This window comes from Mastigoproctus giganteus, chromosome 7, assembly GCF_048544385.1.
Source record: "Mastigoproctus giganteus isolate SK-2022 chromosome 7, ASM4854438v1, whole genome shotgun sequence".
Lineage (NCBI taxonomy): Eukaryota > Metazoa > Arthropoda > Arachnida > Uropygi > Thelyphonidae > Mastigoproctus > Mastigoproctus giganteus.
The window spans coordinates 151292077-151313848 of record NC_143581.1 but is presented as its reverse complement, the minus strand read 5'-3'; the positions used below and the strand labels follow the sequence as shown (position 1 = coordinate 151313848).

At 37.3% G+C, this 21772-nt stretch overlaps 1 protein-coding gene across 1 annotated transcript in view; it reads right to left on the bottom strand.

The window, feature by feature from the left end:
- ssp3 (SCAPER domain-containing protein short spindle 3) overlaps positions 1 to 21772 on the bottom strand; it is a 408421-nt gene that overhangs the window by 134447 nt on the left and 252202 nt on the right. Inside the window, exons 15-16 of the mRNA XM_090377943.1 lie at positions 16304 to 16446; positions 3208 to 3289 (exon numbers count right to left, since the gene is read on the bottom strand). Coding sequence (XP_090234069.1) covers positions 3208 to 3289; positions 16304 to 16446 — 225 coding nt within the window. The remainder of the gene's footprint in view (positions 1 to 3207; positions 3290 to 16303; positions 16447 to 21772) is intronic.

Genomic DNA, 21772 nt, shown 5'->3' with positions numbered 1-21772 from the left:
TCTTAAAGGTGACTACAGTGGTCTCAGAGATTTTTTTAAGTTCTATGCAGTGGGACCAACTGATGATGCATAGACTGACTGCAGTAATAGTTCAGACACAGCATGGGTTTGTTAAGGAGAGATCTCGTCCGACTTTGATCGGATATTACGATGTGGTCACAAAGGAACTGGATGCAAAAAATAATTTTGATATCATATACTTGGATTTTAGGAAAGCTTTTGACACTGTTGCACATGGAAGACTACTGTACAAATTGGAGCAGTATGGCATTAAGGGTAAATTGCTGCTAGGGATAAAGGGATGGTGGAGTGGGAGAAGACTGAGTGTTGGAATCAATGGCCTCTTCATGGACTAATGTTATTAGTAGAATCTCCCCAGGGTTCTTGTTTTGTCTCATGTTGTTGTTTTGTGTATTTATCAATAATATCGATGAAGGTATATCAGGCTTAATGTGCAAGTTTGCAGATGATATAAAGGTTAGTAGGGTAGTTAATGACAGTAGAGACAGTATTCTGCTGCAACAGGATCTGGAAAAGTTGGATAGATGGGCTGAGAAGTGGCAACTGACGTTTAACATTGACAAATGCAAAGTACTGCATATGGGCAGCAGTAACTCCAGAGAAATGTACCAACTGGGTGGTGTTACACTCATTGTAGTGGAGAATTAAATAGACCTGGGGGTAATTGTTCCGTTAGATATGAAGTTTTCTGATCAGTGCAGACAGGCTGCCAGAGTAGATCATGGGGTCTTGTCAATGATATACAGGAATTTTGTGAGTAGGGATAAGGAGGTGATTATCCCCTTGTATAAAGCAATGGTCAGGTCACACCTTGAGTACTGCGTACAGGTCTGGAAGCCTCATTTAGGAAGGATGTAGAGTTGCTAGAACGAGTACAGAGAAGGGCAACAAGACTAGTGAGAGGGACAAAGGTTTGCTCTTATGAAGAAAGGCTTAAGTTCTGCAAACTGCAACAACTTTTGAGACTAGGCACCTGCGGGGGAGATCTGATTGAGGTGCATAAGGCCTTGAATGGATTGAGCAAGCTCAATGCCGATGGGATTCTTCCTCTTACTCCGATTACAAACCTGAGTGGGCATAGATTCAAACTGAGGAAAGACAGTTGTAGAATAAGTGTACGGAAGTTTTCCTTTAGCCAACCGGCAGTTAATAGCTTAAATAAATTCAGGGCAGAACTAAACAAACATTTGGAGCAAATGGATCAGCGAAATGGGAAGGTTTTTTTGGCTGATGCTGCATAAGCTTGCTTTCTTGCATCATGTGCCTCTACTAATGCTAACCCACTTACCCTTTTTTATGTTTAGCTTCAACAATTTTTTTCCCACTTCCCTCTCAGATATCACAAAATAATTTAGCTTCCTGTCAGAGTTTGATAAACCTGTGACATCCGTACCCCTAAAAAATTCCTCGTGTGAATGTAGATGCCAAAATATACCTATTCAATTTGTCAGCAACTTGAGCAGGGTCATCAACAGTTAAACCATCGACATCAAGCGGACAAATCTGACTCAACCTGTTTCTTCTACTGCTAATACAAGAAAAGAAGTGTTTGCTGAATTTCTTTGACAACTTCTCATAATCTGCCTTAGCTTGCTTAATGTCCTTTGTGACTTAACTGGAGACTAGTTTATATCTACTACAGGCTTTTGTGTCATCCAATAATTTATATCCATTCCATGCATTTTTATTCCCTGCCAACAGTCTCATTAGTTCACCTGACATCCATTTAGGTCTAAGCTTTGAACAGTATTTTTCAGTTGGTATGAAAAGCCTGCTAGCTTCTACAATTACTTTCCTGAATGTTTCCTATTTAGAATTTGCCGCTGGTAACATCATCAGTTTGTTCCAGTGAAGGGAATTAACAACTGTCTGAGACCACTGTAGGTATCCTTACAAAAGCAAAAGTCCTTCCCTTTACCCTTGATTGACAATATTTATGTCTTTAATTAAAATTGTACATCAGTATAATATGATCATTGCCACCCAGTGGGTCTTTTGCCTGCAGATTTTTAATGCATGAAGAATCACTGCTGATAACCAGATAAAGAGTACTGTTTCCTCTAATATGCTGCTGTAGAAAATGGTGCTTTAATAAATCCAGAAAAGTCTTGCCAGTGAACGAGTAATCAACCCATATGGAAAATCGATCTCCCATTGTAAGACATTTTGATTTACTGACCCACCCTATTTCTCTGTATGGTTGTTAGTTATACTCATCACAGGCATTAGGCCTACAACACACTCCTATTCTCATTTTCATTTTCCCCATGCTTATGTCACATTAAACTGACTCCACACAACATTGGCTACCCTGCATGCACTGCCTTAGATTTAATATGCTTCTTAAAAAAAAGCAGAAACTCTCCCTCCTTTCCTTTCTGTAAACAATGTACTACACATATTCAAATTCTGCATCCCTTAAGTCTGAGTGACACCATGTCTCTGATATCCTTACAATGTTTGCATTTGATGACTGATGAGTGCTCCAAATTCTCAAATATATTTATTATACTCCTAGCATTAGTGTACATGCAAGTATACATGCTTTTTAGTTAACCTAACATAGCTCTCATATATTCTTGTTCTATGATGATCCACAGCAGGGTTTGAAATCCTGACACCTGGCTTTTCAGGCTGCTGCATGTTCCACTCAGATTTATCCAAAGCTCTGCTATAATCAGGTGTGATATATCAAAGTTGCTCTGTATGTATTTTTATAAAGGTTATTTTTTAAAAAGCCCATTACACACATCTGACTTTCTATATCATTTTTGTCTTTATTAATACTAATACCGAAAGCATGTTTAAGTATCACAAATACAATTCAAAGCAATATATTTTTATAAGTCGAGATAATAAGTATTTACATATTTATTTGCCTGAGTAGTACATCACATTATGAGCTAACTGGTTTGATGTCTGACCTGTAACTTTCCTTAGGAATATTTCCACTTTTTTTTTAAAATTAGGTATGTCAAACAACCAAAAAAGTAATTAATCACACTGAATCCTATGTGCTTCATCTTCCACAGCAAGAACATGCTGAACCCTGAATTAGCATGTCATAAACAGATGTTTAATTCTTAATATTCTGTGCATTATTGAATATAATAAAAAGTATGAGAACAAAGAAATTAAAAAAAAAAACAAAAAAAAACAAATATTCTAAAATAATTATTCACTAACTTTTTGTTGAATTTTCTTTTGTAGTTCTTCTAAACTTGCTTGCTGTGCAGCATTCAGTGCAGAAAGACGGAGTTCCCGATCTCTGAAAAATTGAACAGATGAAAAAGAATATCAGAAGAAACTTCATTTTAGAGATATAAATACCAGTCATGCACAAGAGATTTTATCCTTTGATTTTGATTATGCTGATCCAAAACTGCAGAAAAACTCTTCTGTTAATGTATATTCACAGATTTAGTTTTAAGGAGTTCCAAAAACAAGCTACCACTAATGTGAAGTTTGTGCTTTGCTGTGTTTGGTTTTATACTTCAATAGATTGGAATAAATTTAATTTAAAATATATTTAAAGAATTTGTTATAGTTTCTCAAACTGTACAGGAAAAATTGTGGAAAGTAAGATCCTGTGAATACACAAATAAAAATTCAAAAAATAATATGTGAAATAGACCGGTTAGAATGTAATAGACTGGGTGAATGCTGAATCCAGTGTGGCAGAAAGAATTTGTGTAGAATGTTCAGAAAGAGACTACAGAGAGTTTTACCTCCTTAAAATGTGAAAACACCAGCTGATAATGTAAACAAATTGATACTTGGGAATAATGGCTTGCTGCTATTTACCAAAGGCAGTTAACAATACAAGGAGAGCAATGAAACCATTACTGCAAGTGATAAAAGCAAAATTTTTAGTGACAATTAATGATGTGATTATAATTTCAAAAGATCTGTAAGATGCATCATGAGAAAGCACAAATGAAGAACTGCTGATATATATAGAATCTATTTCAGTTGCAAGTGTATATCACTATTATCAATTATACGCATAATAAAAGTAATACATTTCTCAGATTCTGAAAGATGGTATAACTAATCAGCATTCCTTTATGCTTTACCCTTAGCTAGTAATTACACCAGTTTAGCTACCCATTTTCACTGAAATATTTGCAGTAATCATCATTTGTTTTTGCTCTGCTGATGGATTTTTCAAGATCCATTTGTAAATTAGCACATTTACCTAACTTTGTGGTATTTGTCATTCTTTGATTCATGGGTTGTACTGATCAAAAATGGATAAACTACACTGCTACAGCAGGTTAAATAAATGGAACCAGCAAAATGCATTTTATGTTTTTATTATTCATAGCAGAAGCAGCATGAAAATTCTAAATTCTAAATGTTAGAATATCAAATGCATTTTCAACATTTTTTGATCCTTTGATTCAGTAATTAAATATACATCACTTTACTTAAAAATTAATAGCTTAAGTAACACATATCCTTAATTGCCAATTAATACAAAAGTAATGTTTTTATCTGTTTCATCATTAGGTGGAAGACAGATATTTGCTGTAACCACTAATAAAATATTGTTCATTCTACTGCTTCAGGCAATGTGAAATTTTTTTGTGTAATCCACTTCCCATTAATTCAGGATTCTGCCTTGCTTTCTCACATCAACCCAAATGAATTTGTTATTGGCACTGATTCTTGCATCTGTTTCTACAACATAGAAACATTTGTAATTGTAATAAAAAAAAAAAAAAAAAAAATACTGAGCCACAAAGTGAGGTAGCTCAGTTTAATATTTACGTATTTACCATCCAGAGTATCCTAACATTAATTTCTTTCCATTTTAATTTTAATTAAGGGAACAATAAAATGACAAAAACAGATACTAAATACTGGAAATGAAAACACTTTAAGATGTTAAGTTTTAGAATACACGTTAACTGACTAATAAATAATGTAAGTTGGCTGAATAGGTATGAGAGGTATAATTAGTCTCATTGCAAAAACCAGATGTACTGTAGGAAAACCAAAAACTTAGTTTCTTTGGAATCGACATCCAAAGGTCTATATAGTCATTTTATCCCTTCCCCGACAAAAAATACCTGTTGACTTGTGTAATTGATCTATAATGAAAAAGATGGAACTTGTATTTGAAAAGTACCATTATCAGTTGGGTGTCTGGCAGCTTGATGTGTCTCCATTTACTTCCTATGATCTCTGTATGAATGGAAATCTAACATAGAGTAACTGTTACGGTTCGTAGGGTTCACAATTAACAAATGTTTTATTTTTTTTTATGATGAGATGCATGGAAATAGTGCATATTATGTGATTTTAAAAAGAGAAAGACTAAATTTTCTACTACTGAATTTATAGCATACAGTTCAGCAGTATACTACTGGACTCATGGTAGCTGTACTGAAATGACATTAATTAAAAACAACTATGCTTCAACTATGACTGTGCTATACTTGGAACAATCAGTAAATATTTAAAAGAACTGCTAAAAGTCCTGCACATGTGCTGCAAAGCTGTCTAAAGTTCAGAGACTAAAATAAAATTTTTCATTGACTAAAACAATTATTGCAAGACAGTGATACTTATACCATGGGGGGGGGGTTAGCTTTACTTACTTCTTGAAGAACTTTATCAAGATATACTTCCAGCATTAAGTTAACTCCTGCAATCCGAAAAAAATTTCTTATACAGTGGATTCCGGTTAATCGGGGCAGCCGTTTACTTGGGACAAATTTTAAAAAACAGAACCCAATTGAGAAAACAGCCAGGGTTTACTTCGCTTAATTGGGACAACGTGCCGTTTACTCGGGGCAGGAGACAGCAGCAATTAAGATTGCCCTACGATTGTCTCCGACCATACCAAGTGGTTTGGTCAGATTTCTGGAGGTCACAACCATAAAACAATAAAAACAATTAGCAGTTCCCTGTTTATTGGGCTTTTCTGTTAGTGCTTCAATCATATAAAAGAAATTAATTTTCAGAATCTGCTCTTCATTCCTATTTTTAACACTACATAAAAAGTAGGAATGAAGTTCTATCTTGCGAGTATCGTGTTACTTGTGTGATTGCTTATATTATTTACTGTTTTAAATTTTAACCCCCACCCACAAATGTCAGTGAACAGAAATGTCAACTAGTTAGTATGTACATATTACAGTATGTATTAATTGAGGTATGCACGTAAGCGTAAATTTATTTTTATTTTGGTAACCTGTGGAAAATATTCTTCCAATTTTCACGTATCATTTAATTTTTTAATTGGTAGTGTAATAAAGTCTAAATTTGTACATCTTTACTTTTATAGTCTGTGAAAAATATTCCTCCTATTTTTTTTCCGCTAATTAGAATCGCTGTTTAATAGAATTAAACTTTAATTCACAAACATGATCACAATGACCACCGCTTACTACATATTGTATAGCGAATGGTACTTTACTATGGTCAGTCCATCGTAACGTGATTTGATTGAACAGAAAATCAACCGTAAAGCTGTATTTTTAACTATTTACGTGAAACTTCGCATAATTGGGGCAGCCGCTTAATCGGGCCAAAATGCACTAGTCCCGATCTGTCCCAAATAACCGGAATCGACTGTATTAATTTGCTGGTTCCTTTTCAAACTGAGTGACACTATGGTGGATACCACTACAGTTGTATTAATAGTCATAGTTATTTATATAACAGCACCACCAAATACGGAGGATGCGGAAAGGTCAGGGAATGACCACCGCATATCCCGGAGCAATATGGTCTTAGTTGCCAATGCTCCTAAAAAAAAACCAAATAACAAATAACAATTTATATAACAGATTAACACCTAAGGCCATATGCAGTATGTGTATTATGTTAGTACAAGTTTGTGTTTGTGGGCTGATTTACATGTGCAGGATGAAAAACACAGAATTTCTCCAATTGCTGACAGGATTCAAACCCAGACTTCTCCAAATTAATGAAAAATAATAAACCCCACAATAACAGTGGAACCTGTTACTTCATTCAACATCTTTTGCAACAGTTATGCGATTTGTTATAATTAAGTGTTTGTCTGAGTGTGCTATGGTGTTTAGTGACACAAACTGCAGCGGCTATAGTGCACTTATATAATTAAGGCTAATCTCATTTAACAGCAGCCAGACTGTTCTTATTTGCGCCATATATATTACTCTTATATTATTTCTCCCTGATTGGGGGATTCCACTCCATGACGGGTACTGCTACCAAGTACACAGGGTGGTTGTAATTCTGGTGTTACTGTCGGTCGAGGAAATCTCTGACTACTTACAGGTGTTCAGGATTGCGACTTTCTAGAGTTCCTTGTAGGTGTTCTCTGGGAGACCAATTGCTGCTAGGCTGCTATGTAGAGTCTTTAGTACCATACCGGTGGTTGACACGATGATTGGGATGGTCGATACTTCTTGCATATGCCACATCTCCTTGATCTCATGTCTCAGGTTTGTGTACTTCCTAATTTTTTTCTCGTGAGTTTTCTGGCCATTGCTAGTGTTCAGCACCGCTATATCAATCAGGTATGTAGCCTTTTCCATCTTGTCCACAAGGGTTATGTCCGGTCTGTTGTGCAGGATGGTCTTATCCATTATTATGGCGCAGTCCCAGTACAGCTTGTGGGTTCGGGTCTCTAGTAGTATGGTACACTTTCTTTGGTCAACTGGTATTTCCTCACTAGCTTCTGATGTATTATCCTGGCTAGCTGGTCATGTCTATGAGTGTACTCAGTCTGGGTGATCACCTTGCAACCTGCGGTGATGTGTTGGATCGTTTCTGAGGCCAGGTGGCATCGTCGACATGTGTCATCTGACATTCCGAGCTCCTTTGCGATGTATTTTCTATAGTTTCTGATGTTGATTACCTGGTCTTGGATGGCCAGCATGAATCCTTCAGTCTCGGGGAAGAGCGTCCCACTTGTGAGCCATGCGTTGGAAGCAATGTTATCGATGTGATCTTGATGGAGGTCACTGTATTGTCTGCCATGGAGTGTCTTCTTTGCCCATGTTTCTTACTTTGTTTCTTGTACCGTCTGGATGGGAAGGGTTTCCTCGCTTAGGTTGAGTGGGGTATACCACTTATCTATCTTCCTTATGGCCTGGTGGAGTGGTGCTATGTTGTTCTCGAAGTAATCCTTCAGGTCAATCAGGCCCCTTCTTCCCTCTTTCCAAGGTATCGTTATTCTCTCCACTGCTGACTTCGGGTGGTGTTGGTGACTCTTTGTCATCACTGTCCTTGTCTTTCGCATGATATCTTCTAGCTCGGTGTTAGTCCAATCTATGACCCCGAATGTGTTACTCTTATTATTATTATTGCTGCTCTTATATTATTTCTCCCTGATTGGGGGTTCCACCTCGTGACGGGTATTGCTACCAAGTATACAGGGTAGTTGTTTTTATGTCTGATGTTACTGTTGGTCGAGGAACTCTCTGACAATCCTACAGGTATTCAGGATTGCGACTTTCTGGAGTTCCTTGTAGGTGTTCGTTGGGAGACCTACTGCTGATAGACTGTTATGTGCTATGGTCTTTGACACCATACCTGCGGTTGACATGATGATCGGGATGGTCGTTACTTGTTGCATATGCCACATCTCTTTGATCTGCTGTCTTAGGTTCGTGTACTTCCTGATTTTTTTCCCCATGGGTTTTCTGCATGTTGCCAGTGTTGGGTACTGCTATGTCAATTAGATAGGTAGCCTTTTCCTTCTTGTCCACAAGGGTTATGTCCGGTCTGTTGTGCAGGATTGTCCTATCCGTTATTATGGCGCGGCCCCAGTACAGCTTGTGGGTTGGGGTCTCTAGTACTGCTTGGGATTCATACTTGTAGTACAGTACACTTCTTCAAATAATTGGTATTTCCTTGCTAGCTTCTGATGTATTATCCTGGCTACCTGGTCGTGTCTATGAGTGTACTCAGTCCGGTGATCACCTTGCATTCTGCGGTGATGTGTTGGATCGTTTCTGAGGCCAGGTGGCATCGTTGACATGTGTCATCTAACACTCCGGGCCCCTTAGCGATGTATTTTCTATAGTTCCTGGTGTTGATTACCTGGTCTTGGATGGCGAGCATGAATCCTTCAGTCTCGGGGAAGAGAGTCCCGCTCATGAGCCATGCATTGGAAGCAATTTTATCTATGTGACCCTGGTGGAGATCATTGTAGTGTCTACCATGGAGCGTCTTCTCGCTTAAGTTGAGTTGGGTATACCACTTGTCTATTTTCCTTAAGGCCTGGTGGAGTGCTGCTGTGTGTTTCTGGAAGTAATCCTTCAGGTTAACTATTGCTGTCTTCTGTTGCTCAATGAGGTCTATCAGGCCCCTTCCTCCTCCTTCCCGGGAAATTGTCAGTCTCTCCATGGCAGCTCTCAGGTGGTGTTGGCGGCTCTTGGTCATCGTTGTCCTTGTCTTTCTCGTGATATCCTCCAGCTCGGTGTTAGTCCAATCTATGACCCCGAAGGAGTATGTTAGCACTGGGACTGCATAGGTGTTAATGGCTTTAACTGTGTTCCCTCCATTCAGCTTTGCTTTCAGCAGGCTTCTGAGTCTCTGATGGTATTTTTCGGTCAGGCAGGCCTTAATTTCCTTGTGCTGTAACTGCTGAGCCTGCATCATCCCGAAGTATTTGTAGGCCTCTGCCATGGCTTCGATCTCTTTACCACTCTGCAGCTAGTAGTTTCGGTTGACTAATTTTCCCTGACACAATCCGTGGGTCTTGCATTTTTCTACACCAAATTCCATCCTAATATCCTTGCTGAATTCTTCGGTGATTTGAAGTAGTTGCTGAAGGTGCTTCTCGGTTCCTGCGTAGAGCTTGATGTCATCCATATACATCAGGTGAGTGAGGGTGTACAGGTTCTTCCTTTCTTCTTTGAGGTTATATCCGTGCTTGCTACTGTTGAGCATGGTAGATAGCGGATTAAGTGCTAGACAGAATCACAGTTGGCTCAGTGCATCTTCCTGAAAGATTCCTCTCGTGATGGGGATTGTCCTGGTTGTGATGTTTTTGACCTTAATGGCAGTACTCCATTTCGCCACTGTTGCTCCTAGGAAGTTTATCACTATCAGAATGACTTTGTAGATGTTCAGCATCTCTATTAGCCAGCTATGAGGCACGGAGTCGAAGGACTTGTGGTAATCGATGTAGACTGCGTACATGTTGCAGCGCTTCTTGTATGCTTGCTCCATAACCGCAGAATCTATGGTTAATTGCTCCTTGCATCCTTTCTGCTGTTCAGCCATTATGTTCTGGTTCTCCAAGTGGTCTGATATCTTCCTGGTTATGCAGCTGGTCAGGATCTTGTACATTGTTGGGAGGCAGGTGATTGGCCTATATTTCACCGGGTTTCTTGTATCTTCGTCTTTAGGCTTCAGATATGTGATTCCTTGAGTGAGAAACTTCGGGATTGTCTCTGCATGCTTTATCATTTGGGTGAACTGTTCTGCCAGGTGCTTGTGTGTGCAAGTGAGCTTCTTGTACTAGTAGTTGTGGACGTAATCTATTCCTGGAGTTCGCCAGTTGTGAGAATTCTTGATCATCTGTTTTACTTCTTTTTCCCGAATCTCCCATCCTCTCATTTCTTGTACGTCCTTGGTTTTCTTGCGTTCTAGTTCTATCCAGGTGGCTCGGCTGTTAAGTTTTACTTCCCTGCTCCATATGTTTCCCCAGAACTCCTCAATCGTCTTCTTCTCGGGTGGTCCGCTCCTTTGTTCACCGTCTTCTCTGAAATTCCTGTAGAAACCTCTTTGGTCCTCATCGAAGATTCGGTTGTTTATTTTCCTCTTGGAGCTCTCTCTGTATCAGCGTAGTCTCTTGCTGAGTGCAAGGAGGTTCTGTTTCAATGTGTTGAAGTACTCTCCTATTCTCTGATTTTTTGTCTCATGTTTGCTGTGGACGCTGTCTCTCTTGAGGATGCTCTTCACTTTTCCAATTAATTTCTTACTCCAATTGCCCCGTTGGTACTGGGTCAATTGGCCTATCTTGACTCTCAATTCTTCTATCTTCTGCTGAAGTCTTCTTTCCCAAGCTGGTGGTTCCTTCTCTTTTTGGTTCTTCTGCTGCTGGTCTCTCGCTTCTCTTCCATTAATCCTCGTGGCTGCTACCGCAGCACAATACACGGCTGTGTGGATGGCCTCCAGTGTTGCGCAATTGCCGTCGAGGTAATGCGATATTATGTGCCCATTTAGGTGGTCTGTGACTGTCCACAAGGTTCTATTCGGCCTCTGCTTCGGTATCATATGTGTCTTTGTGGGGTCCATTCCTTTGAATTCTGTTAGGGCCTTCTTCCACTCTTCCTCTATTCTGGATATCATGACCTCATCTGTTTCCACTTCAGCTGCTGCAGGTTGTATTTCCTCTTGCTCTTCTTCCTCTGGTTCGGCAGTGGTATGTTCTTCCTCCTCATGTTCCATATTCTTTATCCTTTGTAGTTGATCGCTCACATCCTGCTTGAATTTTTCCAAGATTGCAGGGGCTATTAGGTTCTTCGTGATGATGGTCCTTCTCTGGTCCGCTATTTGCTGACCTGAATATCCGAGAATTGTTCCAGCCACTAGGTATGTAGTCTCGCCCTGTAAGTTGTCATATCGGTCTCCAGCTTTGTTATTTTGTAGTATGCTTGCATGATGTATGTATTCATTTCGATGCTCCACTTCATGCATTGGCGTTTTCTCCCTTTCTGGGTGGTCACTAGTGCAGTTAGCACTGCCAGTTGGTGGGGCTGGATGGTCTTGCCCTTCTTTTGTGGTAGTCATATGGGGGACAGCGCCATGTGCTACACTGTCTTCCTCGGGAGACCATCCCTGATTTTTCGAACCGACCCGTCTGCCTAAGGCTGAACACGAGCGACTTTATCCTGCGCCACACTCGATTCAGTATGATTAATATTTCTCTGCGACATCATCCATTATTGGAAGTGGACCTGTTTACCTTCGGCTTATGTCTAGTGGTAGTTCTCGCGAGTGACACCAGATGGCGGCACAATCTGCCTTAGCCGCCACTCAGACCTTGGGGTAGATAGGTCCCTTGGAGCAACTTCCACAATAGTTATTTATTTTTTATTACTATTAATTTATTTATTATTATTATTCTAATTTATTACAATTATTATTATAACAGTCTCCCAGCGTGATGGAGCCGCGTTCGCTTCCGCCAAGGCGGTACTCAAACCCGGGTCCACCAGGCTGGTAACCAGTGTCGTAGTTACGACGCTCGACAACCTGGACGATGTAGTTATTGTTATTATTTGTAATGAGAAATATTCATAAATATTTTTATTCTAATAATGATGCTGCTACTAATAATGAGATTTTTCGACATTCTGCATGCCCACTTAATGGAAGTGCCTTCTTATGGATTTTTTTTTTTTTTTGTATGAACCCTAAACACGAGAGGTATTAGAACCTATAGTACTTAGTACCGTGCTTGGGTTGGAGCTTGAGAAGACGAAAGAAGATATTTATTGACATTGGACTTGAACTTCTGTAGATTGTAATTTTCAGGAAATACTTATGAAGGAAGGTTGTTCCAGAAAACGGCAGTTGAATGAATAAATGAGGAAGATGAAAAGTTGGTTCTGTGGGTTTGAAGTTGGACAGTAAATGGAAGTTGGCTGGTGGCGGCACATGTTAGGATTGTTTTGAAAGAGAGAGAGACCATGGAAGTATCTGTAGAAGAGACATGCAGCAGAAACAGTACGTCTATGAGAAAGTGAGTGGAGAGACTCTGTTAGAGATGAATCATTAATTAACATAACTGCCCTCTTCTGAATGGAATCAAGAAGCCTGAGAGAGGTTTTGGGGGCACCACCCCAGATGTGGGAACAATATTCCATAGCAGGGCAGATTTGCGATTTGCACAGAGTGAGTAGCTGTTTGGAAGAAAAGTAACGCTGAGAGCGAAAGAGAAAACAAAGTTTTTTAGATGCAGAGGAAGCAATATTTGTAATGTGCTTGTGCCAAGAGAGATTAGAAGTCAAGGTAATCCCCAAAAGAGATATATCATTTTGCCTAGAAATCGGAGTGTCACTAAAGATAAGCATAGGAGCAGAAGAATCCTTTTTGCGAGATATAAGACAAGACTGAGTTTTAGAAGGGTTGAAATCAACTAAGTTGTCTTTGCCACACTGGAGAATTACCTGAAGATTGGCATTTAAGGAATTGGCAGCAGATCTTCGAGAAGTTGAAGCTAATTGAGCAGGACAAGGTTTCTCAAAATGGAAAGTGGAATGCAATGTGCTATTATCGGCAAAACTATGGATAGGATTTCCAGTCAATGGAAGAAGGTCATTGATATACAAAAGGAATAGAGTGGGGGAAAGAACTGAACCTTGGGGGACACCGGCATTAGTGGAGAAGTTAGAAGACAAAGAGCCATCTACCATCACCCTCAGTGAGCGATCAGAGAGAAAACTGAATAACCAATTACTAAAAACAGTTGGCAAACAATAAGATGGAAGCTTGTTTAGAAGACCTTTATGCCAAACACGATCGAAAGCCTTTGAGATGTCAAGAGCAACTACTTGTGATTCACGAATCTTTCCATTGAATTAGTCCATAAATGGGTAACATAAGCCAGAATATCACCAGTGGATCGACATTGACAGAATCCATACTGGCGATCGTTGATCAGACGGAAGGTTTCTAGGTAGTTTAAGAGTTGGCGGTTAATTGATTTCTCCATTACTTTAGAAAGAGTACAAGTAATTGCAATGGGAAGATAATTGGATGGGAGTGATTTGTCACCCTTTTTAGGAACTGGCTGGATATGAGCAAATTTCCAAGGAGAAGGAAAAACACCTTTGGAATAAGAAAGTGAAAAAAGGCAGCAAAGAATAGGAGTAAGTTCAGGAGCACAGGTTTTGAGAACAAGAGGAGAAATACCATCGGGACCTGGAGCTTTCTTAGCATCAAGATTCATCAAAATCCTTCTGACATCCTTTTGACGGAAGACCACAGGAGGCATTGAATGGAGTGTGTTGGGAATGGTGGGAGGTGTTTTACCAAGATCATTAATACATGAGTTGGAAGAAAAATGGGATGCTAGCAGGTCAGCTTTATCCTTGGCTGAAGTGAAAACAGAACCATCTGGTTTGGACAGAGGTGGGAGCAGAGATGGGCAAAAGTTGCGGCCAATAGCTTTGGCAAGAGACCAGAATGCTCGGCTACCATTAGGGCAAGAAGCAAGTTTTCTACTCTTAGCCTGTTCAAACTCTAGTTTGGACTGATTAATCCAAGCTTTACAATTGTTGTGAGCTTTGGTGTAGGCAGAAAATGAAACCGAAGAATTAGAAACAAGCCAATTACGATATGCAACTTTCTTCTCTTGAACAGCCTTAGCACATTTATTGGAAAACCAAGGTTTAGATAAGGGACAAGATTTTAAAGTGGAGTGTGGGATAAAGGATTCCATTCCTGCAAGAATAATTTCACTGACACGATCTGAGCAAACATTGACATCAGAAGTTTTGAAACCGTAATCCGACCAAGGATAAGAAGAAAAGAAGTCTTGCAGGTCATCCCATTTTGCATTCTTGTAATGCCAAACAACACTAGGTTGGGAATAGCCATGAGATAAAGGTTCCATTGGAGAAGAGACAATCACCAAGTTGTAATCTGAAGTGCCTAAAGGACCTCTCACTTCGACCGTGTACTTAGAAGGGTTGTTTGTGAGAAAAAGATCAAGCGTATTGGCTGTATGATTAGGATTGTCCGGTATTCTTGTAGGTAAATGAACAATCTGTGTTAGGTCATTAGTAATTGCAAAAGCCTCAGCATCTCGACCTGCTGGGTCGGTGTAACTAGAAAACGGAAGCCAGCTGGAGTTGTGAACATTAAAATCACCAAGGAAAATTACCTCACTGTTAGGAAAGTTGGACTGGAGAAAGTCAAGTTGCAAAGAGAGGAAGTCAAAGAGCTCCAAGTGATTAGTGGAGTTGGGAGAACGGTAGAGACAACAGATGAATTTGACACAATGAGGTAGAGAGATTTTAAGCCAGAGAAGATCAAAGAGAGTAGATTCCAAATTGCCAAGTCTCTGACAGGGAATATCAGAACGGACATATGCACAAGTACCACCTTTGAGGCGAAAGGAATCATACAGCGAATAATTTGGGCATCTGAGATGAGCAGTAGTTGAATCAACCGATAACTGAGATTCTGTCAGAAAAGTACATGAGGTTTGGCAGACTGCAAGTGGAAATGGACATCGTTGAGATTAGAATTGAGACCATGTATATTTGTGAAATGAATTAGGAAGTCCTTGGGAGGTTTAGATCTTTTCGCAGATAAGTTTGCTCTGTTAGTTTGACAATTCATGGTATATTCAATAGTAAGAAAAAGTGGGTGGGACATGCTGTATGAAGTAATGAAATTTTTTACACGTGGTAAGAATATACCCAGATCCTTGACATAACGTGGCCTCGACAATTCTCCCCGCATACACACTACTCGGACCCCCTCCAGTCACTATATGGCAGAGTAGAGGTAGCAAGATTATACACTAGCTGATCCGGAAGCCTCCTAGAGAGTTACCAATAGGTTCGGTCCGGTGTACTAACTAGCGGCCGGCCTGCAAACACCGTTTTAGAGCTGTACCCTCGAAATGTAAGGAATATTGGATCTCGCCACAACGTTCATCATAACCTCAAAAGTCATCAATCATACTGCATGGGGGAAGAGATAGGGAAGTGTTCACCGGAACTTAGCTCTAGAGACTAAACATGGGTTCCCCCACTTCAAGCCTCCAATAAGCAAAGTGGTGGTATTTCACCAGTTGATGAGAGTCATCTACCACCTAGTACTGCCTGGTAACATAGAGGGGCGGCGTTCCTCCATGGGGTGTGGGTGCCACACCTTGACCCCTGCTTACGTTGGTTCACACCTGGGTGGTCACCCACCATGTACTTGTGCATGGAGGTTATACCCAGGATTACTAATAGTGAAGGTGCAAGCAGAGGATTTGGCTGTCACAGACCGTCCGGACTTCGCCGAAATTGGGTCCACTTGACTTGAGTGTCTACTGAAAATCAGTTCCATCAGCGTTGTAGACTCCCAGGTAGCAAGTACAGCTTGTCTGGCATATCTGAGAGAATGTCTGTGACAACCTCAAGGACCATGGATTGAAAGAATATCAACAGAAATGACAGCCTAGCTATCTTGATAATATTTGGAATTTAATTTGAAATAAATCAAATAAAAATGAGAAGAAAACTTTAGATGATTTTATTCTTAACTCTAGAAGTAATTCCCTATCAATACTAAGAGCTCCGATTAACTGATACATTTAACTAACCTGGATTTTTGATTGGCTAATTCCTGTCTTTCTTTTTCTTTCTCAAGAAATTGTTGTTCTCTCTTCTGATCTCTCAGCTTTCGTCTTTCTTGCATTTCTAGAAGTCTAGCCTGTCTTTCAGCTTCCAGGACACGTCGTCTTTCCTAAAAAGTGCTCTTATATATATATATATATATATATATATATATATATCAGGTAAGTTAAATTAAATTAAAAGTAAAAATTTATCATTTATTGGTTTTTCAACTTATGGTATGTCTGCCTTTTATTTAAAATGGTCTCAATTTTTTTTGTATTCTTTCCACACTATTCTTTTTCTAAATTTTATCCCCCCCTATCTCTCTCGCTCACCCATTTTATCTTTTCTATTTGATTTTTGGATTATTTGCCTTTTGGAGCACTTTTCCTTATTATTATCTTATTTTTACTATCTTATTTTATTTTTCTTTTAATTTATTTTTTAAATATTATTTTATTTTTTCTTTTAAGAATTGTTGAGGAGGCTTCCATTCTGCAGTGGATTGATAATGGCTGCTGCTTACCCCCTATTTTTTCTTATTTTAATTACATTATTTATATATATATATATAAGGTAGTGGAGATAGCGGAAGAGAGCAGGAAATAAGCTAGAAAAACGGAAACTGGAACTATGGAAGACTCAGACAGTACAAAAAATAATAAAATTTTTTAAAATAATTTTTTGTACATTCAAACATTAAAATCATATGTACAAAAGAGGTATGCATTAAGTTAAGTTACCAGTGAAACAAAAATAAATAAATTAATTAGAAAATAGTAAAACAAATAATAATAAAATTTAGGTGAAAAAATTTACACGAAACTTCGCATAATCGGGGCAAAATGCACTAGTCCCGATGTGTCCCAAATAACCAGAATCCACTGTATTTACAAAATTATATATAATGGTCCTGTCGATGTTTGCGGTTTTCTTTTCATTCTCTACGGACCTCTTCTTTTGTTGTTTCATTATGTATTATATTACTTAAGTACTTTTTGATAAATCTGTCCAGAATTCTGTTCTTAGAGAACTTGTCTTTTAGTGTCTCAAATGTTTCAGATCTGTTTTTACTATTGTTGCATATTCTTATTTTTCTTATTGCTTGTGAAGTAATTATATTTCTTTGTATCTTGACTGTTATATTGGAGCTCCAATTGCTTAGGTGTATTATTTCAAAGTTATAATCTTCACTCTTATCTTATATTCCTATTTCTACTTGGTTATTCTCCTTAATTTTGAGGTCTAAAAACGTTACTTTTGTGTTGTCTCCATTCATTTTTGTTAATGTCAGATTGTTGGGATAGATATCCTTTTTGATCTCTTCTAGGATGGCAAAGTTGTGTGTTTCTATTTTGTGATATTCGGATGGTCTTTAAAGATATTTTAACACTTTGATGTTACTACATATTTATTATCCATGTTTCGTCTGTCCTTATACATTTGTTTTAGCATTTTTTTAAAACTTGGTGGCAATTACACTGGTGTAGCAATTTCTGCCACTGGTAATGTATCTGAAACTAACCGGAGTTTTATGAAATTTTGGTATCATATATAAGAACGGTATATTAGTATTGTCTATTCTTGTCTTTAATTTTTTGTGTAGTGCCAGTATCTTGTTAACTGTGTTTCTTATGTTGTTGCTGACCCTCTTGTATGTGTTGCTTTTGTAATTTCATCTTTAAGTGTTTCCATGTAAACGTTTTTACAAATGATGGCAAAGTTATTGGTGACTTTATCAACACTTTTAATTACAAATTTATTTTGTAGTTCTTTAATCTGCCTTTTTATGTTTGTATTATTAAATATTGTAGTTTGTTCATGTTTTATGCTTTTCATCAGGTTTGTGCTATCATCAAGTACGCTCCTTATCCAGCCACTAAAATCTTTGATTTGTGTTTCATATTTCAGGGATAATTTGTAACTAAACTGCATCAGATCGCAGTATATCTCTTTTCTAATTTTTTTAAAAATTATTCTTGTAGTTAGGCCTAAATTTAAAATCATGTTTCTCAGTTCTTCATTTTCTATAATTTCTAGATCTCCTGTAATGACATGTCCGTGGTCTGTATTTATGAACATTTTCTATCTGGTTTCGCTGCAGTAACAGTTTTATGCCATTATTAAGTCTTTAGCTATTGCTTTATAATTACATATACTTAATCCTGTGGGTGGCTGGAGGCTAAATCTAAGAATAATGGCTATTTTCGGTTTTAAAGGTGGTAATAAGCTATGGTGTTTTTGAAATATATTCTTCCAGCTAACTCGGTCAAACCTCTTGTCTAGAAACCTAATCCTACAATCTTCTATATTTTGTGTTAAACTGTCTATGTTTTTAAGTCTGTATTTTCTAATGTCTATTATGAGGTTTATTAGCTGTTTGTTCTTAACTTTAAATTTAATTAGGACTTTTAGTATGCTATGTTTGAGACTAAATACCTGTGTTTTTATTGATTTGATACGAATCATTTCTTGTCTCAGTCTGAAAGCATTTTGCAAAAATCTGCAAATCTGTTTTTCTTTTTTCCATTGTCCCGTTTTCTTTGCAGCCTGTTCTGTCCATTTCTTAACATGTTCAGGCTGCTGAAATTATTTGCTATACACCTGGATGTAGTCATTTGGCCATTACTTATGATGTGTGTGTGTGTGTTTTGGAAGAAGTTGTTCAGTCCGTATGGATAGAGGGTTTTTTGTATTAACATGAAGATTTCTTCTAATACAGAAGGTTTCTGTTAATACAGAAAACCTTCTATCCATTATGTATAATTTTGTAAATATATTTTTTCAGCATTTATGGGCTAGTCTAAACTCTGTAATGTGTAAAGAGAACACCCTCTGGGGAGGGCAGCTTTATGTTAGGCTAGTATTCTAGTGTTATTTTAGTTTAATTTAATGTAGTTAGACATAGGATGTATATAGAATTAGTTATTAGAATTTGATCTTCATATTTATTTTATTTTAGCTTATATTTCTTACTTTTTCGTGTCTATATATTCAATGGATATAGCATTAATTTTTTTTTTCTTTTTCATTTATTCATTTTTTTTATTTATTTATTATAATTTTTGCATTTTCGAGTACATTACCGTATGTTTCTGAATTACATAGAGTTAATCCTGGTCCGTGAGAGGTCACCACTTACACCTATGACAGAGGGAGGCAATCTCGAAATTTAATGCAGCACAGTAAGTCCTTGTAGAGGCTTGAAAATTTCTTTTTAAACATATTCTTAATTAATAATCAATAATTAATTTTCCATTAATAACTATCAATTTTAAATTCATTGTTGATTAACCTTCATTTTTTTAACAAAAACTGTAAAAAACATTTAACAAAAACTGTAGAGCGAAAATTAACATAAAATAATCCAAATAAATGAACGAAAAGAAAGAATAGATATAAATAGTAGCCCAGAAACCCTTGTATAATTTCGAACTTTAAATCCAATTAACAAAAACTATACAAAATTTAGGATAATGCCAATTACATATTAATTTAGCGATACCCCCCCGAGAGGTACCAGTTCCAAAAGACATGAAATATCACCAAAAGAGGGTTAAAGGAACTACCAAATGATAACAAAATCAAAATAAATTAAAATAAAATAGACTGACCATCATGCCCCATATCGACAGAGGACCACGAGGCCAATAATGGTCATGGAATCGCTGCATTTCAATCGCTATACAAATCGTCGCCATGGTGAAAAGATCGAAGTATCAATTCACCCTCCCTCCTCCGATCGATCCACCAATGCAGAGGATTTGCACGGCGGTGTTCCTTATGCAGCGAAAAATAAAATATAGAGCAGACAGCACTCTAGAGCAGAGCCACACCACTGACATACTGTAAGCTGAATCAGCTTATATAGAAGAAAATAGGAAAATAGATGGCAACACAGGCGTTGCTAAATTAGCATATAGACCCATTGCTATTGAATTATATTAAATGTTGACGAAAGTTAAATTATAATAAAATAAATAAATAATTAAGCATTCATTAGAGGCAGCAACTTGCAATTCCTCCATATGAAGCCGAAATATATACTATCATTGAATTATATTAAATATTAACATAAGTTAAATTATAATAAAGTGAATAAACAAATAAATAATTAAGCATTCATTAGAGGCAGCGACATGCAATTCCTCCATATGAAGCTGAAATACATCCAATTTTTAAATTAAATAAAATAAAACATAAGCCAGTAGTATGGCAAAAACTGTAGAGCGAAAATTAACATAAAATAATCCAAATAAACGAACGAAAAGAAAGAATAGATATAAATAGTAGCCCAGAAACTCTTGTATAATTTCGAACTTTAAATCCAATTAACAAAAACTATACAAAATTTAGGATAATGCCAATTACATATTAATTTAGCGGTAACCCCCCCCCCGAGAGGTACCAGTTCCAAAAGACGTGAAATATCACCAAAAGAGGGTTAAAGGAACTACCAAACGATAACAAAATCAAAATAAATTAAAATAAAATAGACTGACCATCATGCCCCATATCGACAGAGGACCACGAGGCCAATAATGGTCATGGAATTGTAATTGTAATTGGCATTATCCTAAATTTTGTATAGTTTTTGTTAATTGGATTTAAAGTTCGAAATTATACAAGGGTTTCTGGGCTACTATTTATATCTATTCTTTCTTTTCGTTCGTTTATTTGGATTATTTTATGTTAATTTTCGCTCTACAGTTTTTGCCATACTACTGGCTTATGTTTTATTTTATTTAATTTAAAAATTGGATATATATATATATATATATTTTTTTTTTTGCTTCCTCAGTCCCAATTCATTTTTGTACTAGGTTTTTCAAATTCTTTCACCTGTTTAACCACTATTTCACTTCCACTTTCGACTATCCCTTAAACTTCTCTTAGTTCAGGCACCGTGTGTACTTTTCATTTCCATTTTCACAGACACTATCTATTTTACAAACCACACATTATTTATTTCCTTTACTGCTGCACTGCACGTTTGGGAGCATTAGCCATATGATAAATTTTGTTATTTTGCCTTTTCTGCTTATTTTACTTCTTAACGGTTGTCTGTTACTACTACTACTACTACTACTATATATACAGTGCTTTTTTGGTAAAAGAATAGGTGCCGGTACTCATTCTTTGCTATCAGGAAAAATTGAAAATTAAAAGGACATGAAAAGTACAGTACTCTGAAAAATTATTTCCTAATATTGTTACTTTAGTAGTAATGTTTTTAGAATAAGAACAACAAATTAAGTATATTAACACAGTTTATTAAGCATAAATTTATTATTCAAGTATGTGTACTTGAATAATAAAGTACTCGCTGCGCTCGCTTCTTTTGATAAAATAAAATAAAATACTTAACAGAAGCTTTCGACACAGTGTGTGTCTCTTCCTTAGCTATGAATACATAAATACGTTACATATGGAAATCAAGAATGGTACCGCGT